At 45.7% G+C, this 21,503-nt stretch overlaps 1 protein-coding gene across 2 annotated transcripts; it reads left to right on the forward strand.

Annotated features, from left to right (window-relative positions):
- Positions 1 to 356: 356 nt before the first annotated feature.
- On the forward strand, positions 357 to 20,806 carry FGF1 (fibroblast growth factor 1; the record flags this gene model as incomplete). Of its 2 annotated transcripts, none has more annotated exons than XM_079702432.1 (3): positions 357 to 525; positions 16,033 to 16,136; positions 20,558 to 20,806. In XM_079702432.1, the coding sequence occupies 3 exons, from the start codon at positions 357 to 359 to the stop codon at positions 20,750 to 20,752; spliced, it is 468 nt and encodes a 155-aa protein (XP_079558558.1). In that variant the 3' UTR covers positions 20,753 to 20,806. The 2 variants fall into 2 exon arrangements, with proteins under 2 accessions (XP_079558558.1, XP_079558559.1); XM_079702433.1 differs by having other exon boundaries at positions 20,561 to 20,806.
- Positions 20,807 to 21,503: the final 697 nt, after the last annotated feature.

The following is a 21,503-nucleotide window of genomic DNA, read 5'->3' on the forward strand; positions in this document are numbered from 1 at the left end:
GATCAGAAGGAGGGACCAAAACATTATTTTTTTTCCTCTCCGCCAAATGATCAAATTTGATGTTCTAAAAAACACACAGCCTGGTCCAGAGCTGTGTCCAATTGGGAAGTGAGACATGCCTGAAAATCCCTCCCCTACCAGGGACCATCCTTCCTTAACCACTGGCCATGGCACAGGCCTGTTTACTGTGGACAGCACCTGGGCAGTCTGTGGTTACCACCCGCCCAGGAGCCTGTGCCCTGAGGCTCTCCTTCCCTTCTTGAAAGTGCATGCTGCACCTTCGCTGGAAGAACATTCTACAGGGTTGTTTAATTTCTTACAGCCTTGAAAGCGCCATAACCAGGAGCTGCTCAGCCATGGCTGAAGGGGAAATCACAACCTTCACAGCCCTGACCGAGAAGTTTAATCTGCCTCCAGGGAATTACAAGCAGCCCAAACTCCTCTACTGTAGCAACGGGGGCCACTTCCTGAGGATCCTTCCAGATGGCACAGTGGATGGGACAAGGGACAGGAGTGACCAGCACAGTAAGCACCCACCTCACCTTTCTGGTGCCTTCCCTTAGTCAAGGACGGAAGAAGGGAGGATAGCTAAAGAAGGGCTGTACCCTCTTCCCCAAGGCTCTATTCAGGCATGACACACTCAGAGGCAGGGGGAACAAGGTGTAAAGGGTCTAGGTGTGGAAAAGGGAGAGTTGTGTAAGGCTACAGCCTGCCTAAAGAGGTCCTATTTCAAGTGTTGAAGAGGACTCTCTGTTGACCTAACACAACTGCTGTGAGATCAGACTGGCTACCAATGTTCAGTTGTTCCAGATTTCTGTAACTAGCGAGAGGTCTGGTCCCCAGGGCCCTGCTCGCTCCATGACAGGAAGGGCCACATGGGGCAGGGCTGGTAAACCCCCCACAAAGACATGGGCTCAATTTCAAGTTAACTGACTCTCCAGGTTATCTTCCTACTGGGCTTGATTTGTGAAATCCTAGTTCATAATCGTAGTCTCACACATCATAAATTGTGCCGCTCTCACTCTGCATATCGTGCAGATGTGTTTGGGGGTAACCGGGAGGAGTGAAGTCATTCTCCAGACCTTATAGAAACCAAAGGGCAAGAGCGATTCCAGCCAAAGGCCGACTATCTCTTCCGGGCTTTCCTGCCAGCCCAGCTCCCAGATGGTGTTGATAAATGGAGGTATGACCTTGGAGAAAAGAATCTCCTCGACTATCTAAGAAAAAAAATTTCTTCGTTCTGCTTTAGTACTTCTGGCGGTGGTGTGTTATGTTTGATGTTAGGTGTCTGGGTCCTACCGTGATGTGCTCAGGGATTCCCTGAGCACCACCAAGGCATTAGATGCTGGAGAGGAGCCAGAAGTCAGATCTGGTCCCTGATAAGAGGGTCTGAAGGGTCAGACATGTCACACACCAAGAGAAGGAACGTATGGATGAAATCAGGAGACACAGAATAGCACGGGTGGAAATTAAGGTTGCTGCAGGATGGCTTTAAAATGAAATGCAGAACACTGGCTTTGATGTGATCGTTTATATATCAGGTAGTCTTTCTTATTCACAGATGTGCACCAAAGGTTGCAGGCACTAAGCACAAACGGCCACCCCAGTGGCACTCACTCTCCATCCTCAGATGCACAGGTGGTGGGGACGGAAGCCAGCGCTTACCAAACCAGGCGGCACTGTCCTGTCCTTCCCACCCACCAAGCAGACCCTTGAGATGAGAAGCAGGAAGACTGAGGTTGGGGCTGGACGCTGCAGGGTTAGATTTTTTCAGCTTGGTTTTGATGGCTTGTCTTCAGATGGGCCTGTTGAATGCCTTATACCCGATGCAAAACAGGTACCAGAGTGAAGCAAAAAAAAAGACTGCTGAGTAGGTCAAACACATACAGAAGCAATGTTTACTGCAAATAAATGGACTCAGACTGCAGTCTGTTGTGTTGTGTCAGACAAGCTACACAATTCATGTGATCTGCCTCATACAACACAAAGGGAACAAGCTGTAATTTCTCAAAGGTTTTCAACATTTCTAATAAGTCTTAGCTTTCTGAACCAACGGGAATGCTCTCTGGTCCTTAGAGTCCCAGGAGAAAAAACAACCTTGGTGATGTGTTCCATGGCGTTAAGCTGGCTCTTCTGGGAAACCTTAAATTCTGGGGTAACAAGAAGCTACAATTACAAGTACTGGAATTTCTGTACAAATGGTAGATGACTTCACTGTTAACATTATAGACTGCACTCTGGGTATGGAACTTTGGGACAACTTCTGCATAGCGCTGCGAATTCAGCTGCCCAACCTCAGATGTCAGGAGCCCTGGAGGGCAGCATACGGTAGCGTAGGAGTGTGTGTGAGGAGGTCTGCATACAAGTGATGCTGGATTAATTACTTTCCAAGTGAACTTGGGCTAGTTACTTAACTGTTTTGGCCTCACTTTTCTCACGTGTAAAATAAGAATGATATTACTTGCCTCACAGGCTCCTTGGGAGGGTTCCATGAGATAACGCAGTGAAAGTTCTTGACACAGTCCCCTGACCCAGAGCAACAACTCAGCACGTGTGGCTATTCTTGGCACCACTGTCACCACCACCACCGCCACCACCACGACTTCCATGTAGTTAACGCGGCACATGGAGATACAGCACAACACTTAAGGACCTTGCCTAGTCTCTTCTCTTCAATAACACAGCCCTCCATGAAGGCCAAGGGTCTAGATTCAGGTTTTGATTCAAGGCCTCTCTGGCAACATTCAGAGTCGTTGCGTTGGCCTATTTACTTAGTCTAGAACTAAGAACAAGGGCCAAGGAGGTCAGAAATCAAAGTCGGGTGAGTGAGCAGAAATACACCCCCGTACCAGTCAATGCCAGGAGAACTGGATAAGCCACATAGACCCTGCAGAGTCAGGGGCCCTAGACTTAGAGACAGAAACCCTGAGTTCATATTCCTATGTTTCCACTTTCTAACTGGAGCAGCGCTAGACAATTCCCATTCTCTCCATTTTGCATAAAGTGCTCTGCCAAAGCAGCTTCCCATCCCCCATCCCCAAGACCCTTCCGATCATTCTCTCTTGTCTAGCAATGTAAAAGTCTCCAGTGTTCCCAGCTATCTCATCTTGGGGGAAAATACTGAGGCTCAGTTACCTCACCTGTGCAACAGGAAGAGCAGCACTGCCTTGTGTGCCTGACAAAGCTGAAAACTCTTATGAGATCCTGCAGCCAAGAGGACTCCCTTCCTACCATGGATGTGCCCTGTAAATGTGGTTCTGTTGCCCTCTTCTGCCCAGTGATGGTACTGCCACAATCCTTCTGAATTTCAAGTTTCTTCAGAAACAGAATCAACCCAGGCAGGCATGGAGTGGATGATCCCTGAGTGGTTGGCACAGCCTGGCGAGGGAATGGTTTCTATTCTTTGATCATTAGTTTGAGCATGACTGGAGGCCATGGTGACAAGTAGAGAGCCACACTCTAAGACTTCCTTCAGGAAGAATATTTCTAAAAGCCAATCAAATATTTAGGTAAATCTACATAATTATGCAAGGTAGAACTGTACACCTTCCAGCTCTACAAGGCAAAAACACAAAAAAAACAAAAAACCTACTTTCACAGGTATTCCTTTGTTTTCTTTTTTTTTTTTTTTTGCGGTACGCGGGCCTCTCACTGTTGTGGCCTCTCCCGTTGCGGAGCACAGGCTCCAGACGTGCAGGCTCAGCGGCCATGGCTCACGGGCCCAGCTGCTCCGCCGCATGTGGGATCTTCCCGGACCAGGGCACGAACCTGCGTCCCCTGCATCGGCAGGCGGACTCTCAACCACTGCGCCACCAGGGAAGCGCCCTTTTTTTAAATTTTATTTTTTTAACATCTTTATTGGTGTATAACTGCTTTACAATGGTGTGTTAGTTTCTGCTTTATAACAAAGTGAATCAGCTATACGTATACACACATCCCCGTATCTCCTCCCTCTTGCATCTCCCTCCCACCCTCCCTATCCCACCCCTCTAGGTGGTCACAAAGCACCGAGCTGATCTCCCTGTGCTATGCGGCTGCTTCCCACTAGCTATCTATTTTACATTTGGTAGTGTATATATGTCCATGCCACTCTCTCACTTAGTCCCAGCTTACCCTTCCCCCTCACTGTGTCCTCAAGTCCATTCTCTATGTCTGCATCTTTATTCCTGTCCTGCCCCTAGGTTCTTCAGAACCTTTTTTTTTTTTAGATTCCATATATATGTGTTAGCATACAGTATTTGTTTTTCTCTTTCTGACTTACTTCACTCTGTATGACAGACTCTAGGTCCATCCACCTCACTACAAATAACTCAGCTTCATTTCTTTTAAGGGCTGAGTAATATTCCATTGTATATATGTGCCACATCTTCTTTATCCATTCATCTGTTGATGGACACTTAGGTTGCTTCCATGTCCTGGCTATTGTAAATAGAGCTGCAATGAACATTGTGGTACATGACTCTTTTTAAATTATGGTTTTCTTAGGGTATATGCCCAGTAGTGGGATTGCTGGGTCATATGGTAGTTCTATTTCTAGTTTTTTAAGGAACCTCCATACTGTTCTCCATAGTAGCTGTATCAATTTACATTCCCACCAACAGTGCAAGAGGTTTCCCTTTTCTCCACACCCTCTCCAGCATTTATTGTTTGTAGATTTTTTGATGATGGCCATTCTGACTGGTTTGAGGTGATACCTCATTGTAGTTTTGATTTGCATTTCTCTAATGATTAGTGATGTTGAGCGTCCTTTCATGTGTTTGTTGGCAATCTGTATATCTTCTTTGGAGAAATGTCTATTTAGGTCTTCTGCCCATTTTTGGATTGGGTTGTTCTTTTGATATTGAGCTGCATAAGCTGCTTGTATATTTTGGAGATTAATCCTTTGTCAGTTGCTTCATTTGCAAATATTTTCTCCCATTCTGAGGGTTGTCTTTTCATCTTGCTTATGGTTTCCTTTGCTGTGCAAAAGCTTTGAAGTTTCATTATGTCCCATGTATTTATTTTTGTTATTTCCATTTCCCTAGGAGGTGGGTCAAAAAGGATCTTGCTGTGATTTATGTCATAGAGTGTTCTGCCTATGTTTTCCTCTAAGAGTTTTATAGTGTCTGGCCTTACATTTAGGTCTTTAATCCATTTTGAGTTTATTTTTGTGTATGGTGTTAGGGAGTACTCTAATTTCCTTCTTTTAGATGTAGCTGTCCAGTTTTCCCAGTACCACTTACTGAAGAGGCTGTCTTTTCTCCACTGTATACTTTTGCCTTCTTTGTCAAAGATAAGGTGACCATATGTGCATGGGTTTATCTCTGGGCTTTCTATCGCGTTCCATTGATCTATATTTCTGTTTTTGTGCCAGTACCATACTGTCTTGATTACTGTAGCTTTGTAGTATAGTCTGAAGTCCGGGAGCCTGACTCCTTCAGCTCCGTTTTTCTTTCCCAAGATTGCTTTGGCTATTCGGGATCTTTTGTGTTTCCATACAAATTGTGCAATTTTTTGTTTTACTTCTGTGAAAAATGCCACTGGTAGTTTGATAGGGAATGCAGTGAATCTGTGGATTGCTTTGGGTAGTACAGTCATTTTCACAATGTTGATTCTTCCAATTCAAGAACATGGCATATCTCTATACCTGTCTGTATCACCTTTAATTTCTTTCATCAGTGTCTTATAATTTTCTGCATACAGGTCTTTGGTCTCCTTACATAGGTTTATTCCTAGGTATTTTACTCTTTTTTGTTGCAATGGTAAATGGGAGTGTTTCCTTAATTTCTCTTTCAGATTTTTCATTGTTAGTGTATAGGAATGCAACAGATTGCTGTGCATTAATTTTGTATCCTGCTACTCTACCAAATTCATTGATTAGCTCTAGTAGTTTTCTGGTAGCATGTTTAGGATTCTCTATGTATAGTATCATGTCACCTGCAAACAGTGACAGTTTTACTTTTTTTTTTTTTTTTTTTTGGCTACGTTGGGTCTTCATTGCTGCCTGTGGGCTTTCTCTAGTTGCAGCAAGCAGGGGCTACGCTTCATTGCGGTGCACGGGCTTCTCAGTGTGGTGGCTTCTGTTGTTGTGAAGCATGGGCTCTAGGCGCGTGGGCTTCAGTAGTTGTGGCACACGGGATCTAGAGCGCAGGCTCAGTAGCTGTGGCACACGGGCTTAGTTGCTCCACGGCATGTGGGATCTTCCCAGACCAGGGATCGAACCCGTGTCCCCCGCATTGACAGGCAGATTCTTAACCACTGCACCACCAGGGGAAGTCCCAGTTTTACTTCTTCTTTTACGAGTCTGTGTTCTTCTGCCAGCGTTTAGTAGGTGTTCTGTAGGAGTTGTTCCACATGTAGATGTATTTTTGATGTATTTGTGGGGAGGAAGGTGATCTCCACATCTTATTCCTCCACCATCTTGAAGGTCCTACCCACAGCTTTTCTTTGTCCCCAGCCAGTTGATCTGCCCTGGGCAAGATAGGGAAGTTTTCAAAAATGTGTCCTCTTCCTACCTCCAAGAGAATCAGTTTCCTAGAACCTAACACAAGGCCTTGCTTGGAGTGGTATAAACTACGATGGATGACTGTGTATAGGCTGCTGTAATGTAGATCTGAGTCAAAGGTCTCCACTGGTGGGAATTTCTGGCCTGCAGAGAAGATGTTTTTGGTTCATCCCTTTACGATGGCTCAAATCACTGCTGTAGGAAATTAGCAATGCAGACTGTGGACGTTTGTCACTTCGCCATACCAGGAAGGCCAGGCAGGATGACAGAGGAGAGCTGCAGACTGCGAGAAGGGGCATTGGGGGCAGGGTGTGAGAAGCTTCATGCTGACTCCTAGGGCTTGACTTGGGGAGGCTAGTAAATGGTCGTGTCACCAGGAGAGGGAGGCTCCTGGAGGAGGAACAGGGCCAGGGAAAGAGGACCTGTTCCATCTCAGACACAGGGCGTTTGAGGAGCGCCTCGTGGACCAGGCAGCCCTCCTTGGGGTTATCACTTCACATTTACTTGTGCAATTATTTAATGGTTCTCTCCCTCAGTGGGCTCCCTGAGAATGGGGACTTTGTCTCTTACAGCTCAACACTACAATTTGTGTGTCTAGCACATTGCCTGGCAGCTGGGATCATGCTCAAGAAATATTAATTTGATGAGTTAATGAACTGTGTTAGTGGCAGGTAAATTCAAATTCAACCATATATTCCATAAATATCTATCGAGCACCTGATATATGCCAAGCACTGCACTAGACTCTTTCATTTCCTCTTAGCCACGATCCTGTGAGGTTATTAATTATCATTCAAAACTAACTGCCCTGTGAACTAACCCTGTGAACACAGGGCCTGGCACCAGCCAGCAACTGGGAAACCTGGCACCGACCCACAGCTGCATCTTCCAGGACTCTCTCCATAGCCCACTACCATCCCCGACACCAACAGCACAGCCGTGCATCCCACACACTGATCAAATAAACCTGCTGAATTCACACAGTCCACTGTGTGGGTCAGATGGGTGTAGGTGCAGGGCCCATCACTGCTGTTTACTGGTTTCCTGTCACCTCGGGGAAGTTACTTTTCCTCCACGTGCCTCAGCTTCCTCATTCTAAAAACAAGGATGGCCACAGTACCCACCCTCATAGAAAAGTAGCAATTCTAACTGTGGTAGTTTGTGAAAGTGTTTAACACCCTGCCAGGCACATGATAAGTGCTTGGAACATGGTATTTATCATCCTCCTTCTCATCATCATCCTGAGGCTTGCTCGGCCTTCCTTATCTAACCATATGATCTTGGGAGTCTGCTGAGTTAAGCAAACGCTACACTAGCTCCCTCCATCTCAGCGTCTCCGAGACTGTCCAGGCTTGGAGCTCTGAAGGCCTGGCATGTAGGTACCTCATGCCCAGGCACCAGCCCCACAAGCCCTGCCCTGTCTGACCTCTCCGCACGGCAAGCTGTCTTGGGCAAAGCAAGGAGGAGCTCCATGCCTGATTCTGCTCTTCCTGCTGGAGTTCCCTCTCTGCCTAAGAGGGCCGTGACTTATTCCTGGACGGGATTCATAACTGGAACAGTAACTGAAGGATAGGAAAATGCTCACGAGCATCCCAAACCTGCAGCCCCTCCTGCGGCGTGCACCCCCTCGCCTCGCCAGGCACGTAGGAGGTTGCACGGAGAGCGGGATTACCGGCACCGCTCACCACACAAATGGAAATGTTCCTGAGCAAAGTGTGTGCCAATCAAATATTTATAAATCAAACCACATCCTAAAGGCAGTAGAGGAGTTCACTGGCCCCAAGAACCCTGCTCTGCGGCCCTTTAGAAAGGGCAGGCTCCTTCCCTTCAGTGAATCCCTCCTGCCCCTAGTTCTGGGGGCAGTCCGGACCCACGTTCTGCTACCACTCGGCACCCCATGGTGAAGGCACTGTGCTCCCCATCAGCTTAGGCCAAAAGTTAAAACCAGCTTTTCAGAGGACCATGGTGGGCAGAGCTGGGCCAGGCTGCCAGGCATCAGAAAGAGGGGCTGGTCTTCAGGCAGGAACGCTCTCCCCAGCGGGGATGCCACGCCGAAGGCCTCCCTCCCTCTCCTCCCCACTGCTCCCTTATCTGCTTATACAGAAGGGGTTTTTCCAGATAAACACTTTTTAAACTATCACACAGTCCATGGACTATATCAAAATTTCCCAGGCACCTTTTTCAGACCCTAAAGGGGAAGCAGACACCTTCACACATTCTAAGAAAAGTCTTTTTCGTGTGTGTGTGTGTGTGTGTGTGTATATGTGTGTGTGTGCCTATTCCAAACCACTGGAACTTTTTTTTTCCACAAACTCCATTTTATTTCTTCTCTGTCTTTCTCTAATGTTTTACGGCGCCCGGCTTGTGGCTACATTTTAATTATAAATGCCACTGACATAAAACAACCTCACGGAGTTCTGAATGAAGCTGACCTCATTTTGGGTAAACACGGCAAAGGACGGGAAGTCTCCAACCCAGAATAAACCAGGCACGTAATCTCTCTTGGCCTCTCTTTGGAGAGCAGAGGTGGAAAGCAGGCCTCTTTTAAAGGCCACGGAGGAACGTGCTGCAGAAGCAGAACCCCCGCCTGCAGGCGTTCATCCTGCTGAATGCACCAGCTGTAATCTTATCTTTAAAAATTCCTACCGCAGGACAGGAAGATACTAGGATGGTGCCCAAGGCTCATGTCTCTTGCCTCTGGCAGGCTCCTAACTCCTGTTCCTTCTTTCTATCCTTGGAAAGTAAGCGATCATGTGTCTTACTGTGAATAAACTACTATTAATAGCTAATGGAAGGGTCTGAGGAGCAGAAGAGAAAGCCAGGGATACCGGCTTATAGTTCCTCAGGAAAAAAAGGAAGAACATCTAGTCGGGGACCAGCATATCCACTCAAAGCCCTGGATTCCTCCTTACATAGGTTCCCCTAAGTAAAGACGCATGGAGGCATCCAAAGGATGAGGGTCCAAAGGATGAAGCCGGAGCAGGGTCTGCAAAGGCGATTTGGTACATTTCAGTTATTTGACATTTACTTTTGCTACATCAGCTACTTCCAAACCAGCACACCCTAATGCATTCCTAGAAACGGAGCAGGACTGGATTCCACTGGGGACACTATGGTTACAAATCCACCAGGCAAACGCCTCCCGCCTTCCTGCAATGCTTTATAAATATGAATTTCTCTAAGAAACTTGTATCTATCACTAGAGTACCTTTTTAAAAATTGCTTTCCATTTCTTCTGCTAAGTCAAAAGTCACCGTCCGCATTTCAGAACTAGGGAACACTGAGTTCCCATAGAGCTAAATGATCTGTCTCGTTTTTCAAAAAGTACTCGCTCCTTCATCCTTGGGATGCTACAGAGCCACTGACCTTCCCGCTCATAGACAGCAAGTCCTAAATTCCCCGTATGGGAGGGAAGAGGTGCTCCCCCTCTGTGCACTGGGTGCTAACCTGGTGGAAGGTGCTGGAAGAAGAAAATGAACAGAGCAGGTGTGGCTTTAGTGGCCCTTCACCAGCTTTCCTGGTTCCTTGTCTGCCCTTAAGAAGACGCACCTTTTGCAGATACCTATGCTCAGGTCTAGATGGTACCTGAGGTCAAGCCTGCACTGGGTCATAGAGCACCGCAGGGGCAGAGGCAGCAAGAAGCTGAGTGTCTGCCCACCAACCAAGAACCAGGCTTTACACATCAACTACCCACCCCCCACCCCCCAAAAGTACGAAAACATCAGCAGCCCCATCATCCAAAGTTAACCACTGTTATCACCTGGCTGTTCTTACCTCAGAACTGTGTTTTTAAAGAAATGAAGAGCTGGGATGAAGGGAAAGTCCCTTCCACTCCCCTCCCCAACCTCAATCCTTCTCATCCTCCCCAGAGTAGCCACTGCTATGTATTTGGTCTGAATCGAGTGCACATTTTTATCTTTTACTCCCTATCTATTCATGAGCTATGCGCATTGTTTTATGTTTTTTACAAAAATTTCATCAAGGATTTACCATTAACATTCTTTTGCAATTTGCTTTCTTTCACTGCACGTTATTTTCTGCTTTTCTTTGCAAGGGAAAACAATTATAGAGAGAGAGAGAAAAGAGAGTTTTTGTTGTAGTTGCACTTTTGTTTGCTTTTAGCTAAAAAACAAGTGGGGTTTTTGCTACTGTGCTGCTTGATCACTCTGGGTCGTCTGTACCCCTAATTGGGTGTCAGCCCCTGAAGGCAGGGACCTTGCCGGCACTGAGCACAGCGCCCAGCACACAATGGCCAGTGCATGAAAACGTGGTGACTGGGTGGCTTTCCCTGAGCCCCCTGCTTGCTCCAGGAGAGAGGAGCTGCTGCTTCCACCCAGGCTGTTGGCCAGGCCCTCCCTCTCTTTCTAGCCCCCCTCTCACTCGCTCTCCTTCCCACCCCCCAGCAGCAGCCGCGGGAGGATGTAGGTTTGGAAAACTGGAATGAAGTCACACTAGGGAGTTGGACGCCTAGTCAGTTACACGAGCAACACGCTGGGTGTTACTCCTTCCTGCCAGCTCTGCTTGCAGAAGGATATATGCTTAAGAAACTCAGCCAGAAAGAAATCCAGTGAAAATGAGCTAGGAAACTTGGACATCCTGGAGAAATAATATTTACAGAGGAAACTCTTGAGACGAACTCTCACCAGTGCCACAGCCCTGGTGTTGGGGCTCAGGGCCGAGGACTGAGTCGTGTGCCAGGCAGCTCTGCTTCATGTTTACCTCCGTGGGGCGTTTACACAGCCAAGACGGGACTCCTCAGACAGCAAAGTCAACTCTACTTAGCCCCACAGAGAGACAAACGGGCACTATTTAAGGCATAGGACAGAAATGGACTAGAGAATGAAAAGCTTTAAAAAAAGAACTCTTCCTTGATGATAGTGATGTGTCAGTGTAGGTTCATCAGTTATAACAACTGTATCACTCTGGTCGGGGATGATGGTAATGGGGAGGCTATGCCCATGCAGGGGAGAGGGCATATGGTGCATTTCTACACCTGCCCCTTATTTTTGCTGTGAACCCAAAACTGCTCTACAAAATAACGTCCGTTTAAGAAGATTTTCCTGGGGCTTCCCTGGTGGTGCAGTGGTTGAGAGTCCGCCTGCCAATGCAGGGGACACGGGTTTGTGCCCCGGACTGGGAAGATCCCACATGGCGCAGAGTGGCTGGGCCCGTGAGCCATGGCCGCTGAGCCTGCGCGTCCGGAGCCTGTGCTCCGCAACGGGAGAGGCCACAACGGTGAGAGGCCCGCGTACAGCAAAAAAAAAAAAAAAAAAGAAGATTTTCCTGGATTATCCAAAAGGACTTGCCCTTTGGGACTGCTGTTGCACCTATAATGCGTCTGACTAAATACCTACTTATATGGATGGTAGGTGGAAAAAAAGTCCCAGGCAACTAACATCACTCAATTCTACGGCTATGAAATGGGATCCTGGATGGTCATCTGCCATCTGGTACATGTCTGACCTTGAACACAAGGGGGACCAAGGAGGGAAGTGAATATGGCTTGATTTGGACCAATCTCCCGGATAACTGGAGCTCAAGGTATTGTATGAAAGAGAGGAAAAAGTAGGATACCTGAAATAGGTGAGCCTGGGTTCTGGTCCTGGTTTTGCCCCTGATTATAAGTATAATGTTTGGTAAAACATGCTCTTACCAAACTTCAGTTTCCTTACCTGTAGGACAGAGCCAGTGCCACCTTCCTCCAGGGATGCTGTGAAGAGTGATGAGGTCACCTAAACACAGTAAAAATGGCAATAATTGTACTGGACACTTCCAGGCATCAGATCATTCAACCCCACAATTCCATGAAGCAGATACTATCATTATAGATAAGGAAATAGAGGTAAATACCATGCCCAATCATCACACAGCTAATACATAGCCAAGCCAAAATCTGAATTCATGCAGTTTGCTTCTGGAGTCCAAACTCTTTTGTTTACTCTTTATACCAAGATAGAAACTAGCATGATGCCTGGCGCATTGTAGGTAATCAGTAAACGATTATTCCCTTCCTTTGGTGTCTCTTAAATATACAGGATTATGATGGGAAACTGATACAAAATACATTTGAAAGTTCTCTGAAAACCATGAAGTCCAATGAAAATACAGAGCATTAAAAAAACAATTTATTGAGATAAATTCACATACCTTACAATTCACCCATTTAAAGTATGCAATTCAGTGTTTTTTTTTTACATTCAGAGATTTGTGCAACCATCTCTATAATCAACTTTCATCATCCCAAAAAGAAACCCTATACCTCTTAACCACAGTTTCCCCTTCTCTCTCCAAGCCCCTCCTCAGCCCCTGGCTACCACTAACCTGCTTCCTGTCTCTATGGGTTTGCCTATTCTGGACATTTCTTTTAAATGGAATCATACAATATGTGGTCCTTTGTGAGTGGCTTCTTCACTTAGCATGTTTTCAAGGGTCAGCCATGTTTTTGTGAGTGGCTTCTTCACTTAGCATGTTTTCAAGTTTCAGACATGTTGCAGCATGCATCAGTACTTTGTTGCTTTTCATGGCCAAATAATACTCTATTGTATACAGCATTGTTATTAAATGTATTTACATGATTCCTAGACTGTTAGAGCTGAAAAAACTCTAGAGACTGAATCCAAACCACTCCCATTTTACTAACAAGGAGACTGTAGCCTGAAGGTTAAACAGCCTAGCCAAGGTCACCCTGCTGGTCAGTGGTAGAGCCCAGCCTTGACCCTTACAACTCTCAACTTGGCCCCATCTTACTTCACTCCACAAAGCATTATTGGAAACACAATTCAAAATGCACAGCTTACTGATGATGGGCCAACAGAATCATCTCTGCAACAATTAGCCTAACATCATTCATTCAGCAAATGCATAATGTCTGTAGCCAGAGCACAGGGCGCTATGGGAGGCACTGGAGACTGAAGGAGGAACAGAATAGATAAGATTCCTGCCCTTTCTCCCAAGTGTGCAGTCCCCTGGGGAGGTAGAAATTAATGAGTAAAGCCCTAAACTATAAAAATAAGTGCACACTGTACAAAATGCCATGAAGGAAACAAACAGGGACCGAGAAAGACAATGATGCAGGGACTAGGGTGGCAGGGGTCCTGGCTGAAAGGACTTGTTGTGCAGAGTGTGGAGGGGCACTTGGGTGGGGAAGGCCTCTCTGAGGAGGGAGTTTTAGGCTGAGGCCAGAAGGAAAAGGACCATCTTTGTGAATATTAGGGGAGAGGAGGTACCAGACAGAGGGCAGAGCGTGCGCCAAGAGCCTTAGGCAGGAGGGAGCTCAGGGTGGGACAATGACTCAGGGAGCAAGTGGTGTGACGCGAGGCTGGAGAGGGGAGGCCTCTGGTCTGCGCTCTCATGACTACCTCTCAGAGCTAAGTGGAGTTAGGAAGACCGGTGGGAAAGGAGACTGTGGCTTCCGCTTTCCTTCCCGTGAATTAAATAAACGCCACTTGCCAGAGGAGGCCCTGAGTTTCTGTGGCTAAGACTTCCAAGGACAAGAGAACTGCATCTTCAATAAGGGTGATGTAACTATGTGTCACCCTTAGGATGAATCAGAAGATAAGGAAAACAGAGGGAAATGAGAAAATACAGACATATTAATAAGGAAGTGGTGAAATGATTATGGTACAGCCACATAATACAACACAATTCAACTGGCAAAAAGAAGGTAACTCCTTCACTACTGAAGTGGAAAGATTTCCAGTCAGTTGTTAAGTGAAAAACACAAAGTGTAGAACTGTATGGTATCTCACTATTTGCGTAGAAAAAAAAAAAAAAGGCAGGAGGGATAACAACTCTCTAGAAGGATATACTCAAAATATGTCTCAGGGGGCTTCCCTGGTGGCACAGTGGTTGAGAGTCCGCCTGCCAATGCAGGGGACACAGGTTCGTGCCCCGGTCCGGGAAGATCCCACATGCCATGGAGCGGCTGGGCCCGTGAGCCATGGCCGCTGAGCCTGCGTGTCCGGAGCCTGTGCTCCACAGCGGGAGAGGCCAAAGCAGTGAGAGGCCCGCATACCGCAAAAAAAAAAAAAAAAAAAAATGTCTCAGAGGAGTTTACTTGTTTGTCTCTGTCTCCCCAGGAGAACGTGCCCCAGAGGAAGGGCAAGGATCCTGTCTGTCCTGTATCCCCATCAGTTGGGAGCGGGAGGCTGGAAGGACTGGGAGAAGACATTCACCATCTCCTCTTCTATGTTTCCAAGTCTGAAACATGGGAATATATTTCTGATTCTAAGAAATTAAATGAAAACAAGGAAAAGCAATAAGGGGTCTAGAGGTGCCAACCGAAGCCCTGTATTCCTTCTAGCACCCCTTGCGCCTCAAACTTTGACAAAGTCAACCCTTAGAGGGGTCTGACTCCAAGAGAACTACTGGGTGCTCACTGGTCCCCAGTCTAGATTTCACTCCTTATCATAACAATGGCTATGACCAAAGAAATTTTCCAGAAGAATCCAGAATTAATTTCAATTCCCAAATGGGAACCATCAAAGCACCTCTCTCCAGAGTCACTCCGGAGAGGATTAACAAATGAATAATATCAAGTGGGACTCCAGTGAGGTATCCAGCAGTGAGCAAGGCACCATGGGAGCATCAGTCAGTATAAATGGAAAGAGGGCAACTCAGGGTATCTCAGTCCTCGCCCTCAACTTCAATGTTTCTCAACCTCGGCATTATTGACTTTTTGAGCTGAATAATTCCTTGACGTGAAGGGCTTGCCTGGGCGCTGTAGGATGTTTATTTAGCACCATCCCTCGCTTCTACTCACTAGATGCCAGTAGCACCATCCCACTCCAGCTGGGAAAACCAAAAATGTCTCCAGACATGGCTAACTGTCCCCTCTAGAACAAAATCATCCCCAGGTAAGAAGGACCATTCCCATCCCAGGTGGCTGCTTCATTCTCCCTTTCAAACGCCAGGGTTTCCCCTCTGCCTGTATCCCAGTGGGGTTGCCACAGAGGTTGGGGGTTGACTGAACTTCATTGTGGGTGAGTTCCCTGAGTTTCTTATGTGCCAAGCAATCTAACTTCCTGGGAACCTCTTCTATCTGGGAAAATAACACTATCAGATTTTGAAAGATAACAATCTGTCCACGAGAAGCTCCCACACCAGGAAGGCCCAGGCCATAAAAAGGTACCACTGCCAAAGCAGGTAGGTAACTGAAGCTGAACACCCTCAGGCTGGCCGGTTGCTGACTCTATGATACCCCCAAGATCACTGGGATGATGGAACCAGGGAAGTGAATGCTGTTTCCTCCTGTGACCATGCCCTGTAAAGTGCACATAGGGTCATGATGTAACGAACAAGGCAGATGGGTGGGCGAGCCCGCCATCATCTCTCCTTCCCTTGAGAACATGATTCCCAATGGACAGCTTTCTTTGGAGGGCAAAGAAAAAGGAACTGTATTTCTATGTTTTGATTAATTTGAGGCTCATCCTTGAGGGCTCTTTGAGATGAATGAGCAAAATTTTCCATGGCTAACTGTCTTGGCCGCCAGGCCCTATCGGCAAAAGCTTAGTGTTTATTTACTTTTGCTCGTGTTATTTTTATTTCAGTTCAGCTGCAGCTCAGTGCGGAAAGCGTGGGGGAGGTGTATATAAAGAGTACGGAGACTGGCCAGTACTTGGCCATGGACACCAACGGGCTTTTGTACGGCTCAGTAAGTATGAGGCTGACATGCTTCCAGACTCGGCCAAGGTTTGAGGTTTCCAGAAATCTTGTTACATGGAGTGATGCAAACTATAAAGCGTCAATTAGTCTCTGTTTGTTATTTTTTCCAGCAGGATTCCCACCCTCCACCCTGCCTTATTTTAGGCACAAACATAAAAGAGTTTCTTGTGGGATTCTCTCAAAATACTCCAACGTATTATCACATAGACAAAGAGAAAAAACATTGATTGAAATTTTAGTAACTCATCCAATCACTCACTCCAGAATACTCAATCCCACTTCATTATTTCATTCCAAAAATGTTTCTTGAGCATCTACCATGGGCTATATAGGTGTGTCTCTTAAGGCTTTTTACAAAAATTGCAGAGCCCAGACTCTAGCAGTTGATATTTCATGCATAAAACTTTGAAAATAGCCCTTTTATTCTGGAAGGGTCACTTAAAAGGATAAAAAGTTTAATAACATGGGCTTCCCTGGTGGCGCAGTGGTTGGGAGTCCGCCTGCCGATGCAGGGGACACGGGTTCGTGCCCCGGTCCGGGTGGATCCCACATGCCGCAGAGCGGCTGGGCCCGTGAGCCATGGCCGCTGAGCCTGTGCGGCTGGGGCCTGTGCTCCACAACGGGAGAGGCCACAGCAGTGAGAGGCCCGCGTACCACAAAAAAAAAAGTGTAATAACTTAATTCAACAAACACTGAGCAAACGCCTCCTGTTGTCCAAGTACAGTTGGGTACTGAGCAGGTGCAAAGATGAATAAGCCACATCCTTGCCCTGGAGAAGCAAAGTCCAAGAGTTTATTCAGTAGCTAAAATCATGCTGCATCTCCTGCTCCATCTCTCTCCTAGTTAATGCTTTATATATGTTTGACTCGGTACATATTGATCTTTGTGAGAAAAGAAGAGAATAGGGGCAATCTGATTTTGTCCCTATTGGTATCTCTGGTAAACGATTTGAATGGAAAGAGAGCTGAAGCCAATGGCTGCAGGTTTTGAAACTATTTCTGGATTTCAATGATCCTTTCTCTGTAGCCTAACAACTGAACATTAAGGCTTCACCAAACCCCCTTCTTCCCTTTTATGAAGATGTCTACCAAAAGGCAGCCAGTAGGTGGGATTTTTGTTTGGGGCTCCCTTTAACTTACATCAAATTGCCAAGTGGCAATGGGCACAGGAAACCCTCTCTTGAAGCTGTAATCTCAGCCAGGGTTTGGGATGTGAACACAAGTTCATTTTTTTTCATGCTGCCCACTAGGGCTCAGGAAATGAGACCATCAGAGGAACAGGTAGTTCCTGTAGGCTGTTTGCTGAAATATGGATTGATTTGGACAACTTGAAAGGGCTTGGAGCTAGGCAGTGACTGGTACATAGGGAGTAGACTTGTTTTTTTCAGGCAGGCCTTCCAATCAGCAATAAAATCAACAGGCCCATCAATCATTCAATCTCAGACTCATAAATGAATCTCATGCCTCTGCCACTTTGGCAAGTTACTCACCTACGCTGAACCTTATGTGAAACGAGGACAGTAATGGATAATTACCGCATACTTACATACTTAAGAAGAGTCAGAGAGACAACGCACAGAACCCACCCACTGGTGTAGCAATGGCAGCTATGAGGCAGCTGGTTTACAAATCCCTCACCCTCATTATTTCTTGCATTATGTGTTACAATTTTATGGCTTTTCCTCCTTTAAATCAATTCCGATGTTTATTATAACCTTCTCTTACTTGTATAAAAATTTGATAAAGACTCCCCTAAATCCAGACACATCTAGGCTCCAGACACCCCCTTCTCCCACCATAATCCTGGACATCACTGATTCACCTGAAATATTCACAGGGTGATATTAATATCTTATGCCTAAGGATTTTTATATTCCCCCATTGATAAAGATAAGTTCTAAAACGTCTCAGGGCTCTGCCTCATGCTCTTAACCGATTTTAGGTATTCATCCATCCTGATACAAATTCGTGTGTGTGGAAAGGACATATTTATTAAAAAAAAATAAGTTTTAAAGGCTCTAAAACATTAATATATTTATCTTTGGGAGTGGTAAATGGCTGACTTTATAATACATGAATACCTTTCTGTATTTTCCAAATTTTTTACAGTTGGTATCTGTCACCTATGTAATTGGGAAAAAGCATGCTAAATATAAAAAAGAAATTAATTAAAACAATAGGCATGAATCAACGGTTAATCCCCAGGCCCGTGGCATTGCACGAAGTGCACAGTAAGCACTGACAAATCCTGGTTGAGGCACAGATAGAGCATCTCCAATTTGGCCTGCTGACTCAGCCTGTGACTCAGCCATTCTGTGTGTCAACTGCTCTAGTGTAACAGACACATCAGGTGGGGGACGTGGCCACCCCGAGCTTCGTCACAGAACACAGGCCTGACGCCCACTGAGTGGTGTCATGGGGTGAGTCCTCCCTGCAGGAGAGTGGGAAACCCACCCAGGTCCAAAACTGCCTACCTCCTCCCACCCTTGACAACATGCATCAAACAATAATGTCTGGATGAGTTCCTCTAGAGGCAACAGAGTCACCTAATTAAATATTACATCTATGTCCCATCTTGTTCCAAAATGATCTGAAGTGTCTCACCCAGTTGTCACCGCACTAGACTACAGATGAAAAAGGGGCAGAATACTTCCTGTTACGTAGTTCCTTACTAAACAAAGGTAATTTTGAATACTTTACAGGAACTCAAGAATCAGATTACATTCATCACCTAGCTGGTGTGTACCTATTATTTGCAAAATTCTTTGTCTTGGGGGGAGACACAAGGCTGACAAGATTCCATCTCTTCCCTCAGTAGGACTGACAGTCTAACAGACAAACATGCCACAAATAGCGAATAAACAATAGGACTGGAAACCACCAGAAAGGGACTCACCAACCACTGTGGGTGAAGAGGTAATATAGAGATCACATGACTTGGAATTGGAGCAAAGTCCATACACAGCATATGTATTTTAATACTCCTGTTTATATCCAAATATAATAAATGTATTCTAAAATCTTGACAAACAGAAAGGGCAAAGAACTGGGATTCCTCCCACTCTAACAGATGAATTTTAGTAAAAAAGTAACTGTTGGTAGATATTTTCAATGTAATTGAACTATTTAATATGTTTTAACTATCTATCCAACTTAATAAATTTACAGTTGCATTGGATCCCACTGTATGGATGTACCGCTATCCACTTAACCAATCACCTTTCCATGGGTATTTATGTTGTTTCCAATATGTCACCATTATAGCCAATACTTCAAAGAACAACCTTGAAAATACCACTATCTCATAAGCGTCAGTTCCTAGGAGTGAAATCCCTGAGTCAAGGATAATGCATATTTTAAATTTTGATATATATTGCCAAAGTCCCCTCACAAAGTTTCCACCAACTTATCTCACCAACAGTGTCTGACAGTGACTATTTCCCACACTCTCTCCCATACTAAGACTTGTAAATCTTTTTGCTCTTTGCAGATATTATAGCCAACATGTTAAATCATTTTTGAATTTGCATCTTCTTGCTAGTGAGATTAAATATGTTTTCATAGGTTTATCACCCACTTTTAAAACAGCAGACATAGTATGCCATTTTGATAATACCCTAAGTTTCTATCGATATGGCCCTATCTATGTCTCTCTGTGTGCTCATACATAAAGAGGTACAGAAGGATGTTCATCAACTGTTAACAGGTGCCTATATCTGGGTGGGTGCACTTTGGGGTGATTTTTTCTTTTTTCTTTCTTTTTTTAAAGTAAAGTTGTGATTTTTTTTTTATAAGTACCATTATTTTGATAAGTAGGAAAAAAAAAAAAAAAAGCTATTCTCACTGGAAAAAAAATCCTTTAAGTTCCAGGACATGTTTTATGCAAGCATTTATGTTCATAACAACACTAAAGTAAAACCCTGATACTGTTGGTGAAAATCACCAGGTTGTAAAGTATAATTGGTAGGTTTTCATATATTCTTCAAGACCAAACTTAAGAATGCCCCACTGCTTCACAGTCTGGTTTTACCCATTTTGGATGCTTTTCATGGTCAAACCTAGGTGCCAGGCCTCCGCAGAGACAAAAGACCCAGCTCTGCCCTTAAGGTACTTAAAGTCATTCAGGATTTCCCAAGTGGGAGACTCTAGGGTCCTGAGCAGAACAGATGTGAGGGGAGCTTACATAATAGCAGATGTACATTGAAGGCTCATTATGTACTGGGTCCTGTTCCAAGTCGTCATTTCTATCCTCAGAGATAGGTTCCGTTATTTTCCCAATGTCACTGAAGAAGAAACCGAAGCACAGAGAGCCTCACTAATTTGCCCAAGGTCACACAGCCAGTAAACAGAGGAACCCGATCTAAAACCACTCACTAATTATTCTACTCTTTCCTGGTTTTATTTTTTTTAGCAGACACCCAATGAGGAATGTTTGTTCCTGGAAAGGCTGGAGGAAAACCATTACAACACCTACGCATCCAAGAAGCATGCAGAAAAGAATTGGTTCGTTGGTCTCAAGAAGAACGGAAGCTGCAAACGCGGTCCTCGGACTCACTACGGCCAGAAAGCAATCTTGTTTCTTCCCCTGCCAGTCTCCTCTGATTAAAAAAATCTGTTCTGGGTGCTGATCACTCCAGAGGAGCCCGAAGGGGTCCTCACCCGGTTGACCCCAAATTGTACCCTTGACCATTGGCCGCGCTAACCCCTGGCCCACAGAGCCTAAACTTGTAACGTGCTTCTAAACGCCCAGTTCACTTTTTTTGTAAAGCCCTTCACCCTGGCACAGTTTGGAACCGAGGGACCAAATGGCTTTTAGGGGCCAACTGGCTGGCCAGTCTGGGTCTGGTTTGGAAGTCCAGTTGCCTCTGGGCATCTGCTGCAGGCTGAGCCTCTTAATGCACGGGTAGAGCCAAATGAAGTGTGAGCAGAGGGCTGCCAAGTGGGTTGTAACTGCATGCAATTCCCTCTACAGAGTAAACCCTGCCCGCAAGTCCCCTGAATATCTGGCATGACTCCCTTTCATCCTTTCAATCCCCCACGATTATTAGTAGAGAATCTATGGCTACGTTAGAGGAAGGCAGCTTTCCATGAGTGGAAGCAGGGATGAATAAATCCCCTCTCAGAGGGATTCAAATGGCAAGGGGAGACTGACTGGATTCTAGTGGACAGCTTACAAGGATGGGATCTCAATGCGCAATGAATGAAGGCTGAGAGGCTCAGGCACAGGAGAGCAGAATGAAGGCACAGCCTTGGCAGTTGTTACAACGCCTTGACTTCCCCAAGGTTATTCCGCAGCAGGAAGCCCCTGGATGATGTCAGGTGGAGAAGAGAACTAGGTTCTTGATAAAAGCCAGGAC

Source organism: Hyperoodon ampullatus, assembly GCF_949752795.1.
Source record: "Hyperoodon ampullatus genome assembly, chromosome: 4".
Classification (NCBI taxonomy): domain Eukaryota; kingdom Metazoa; phylum Chordata; class Mammalia; order Artiodactyla; family Ziphiidae; genus Hyperoodon; species Hyperoodon ampullatus.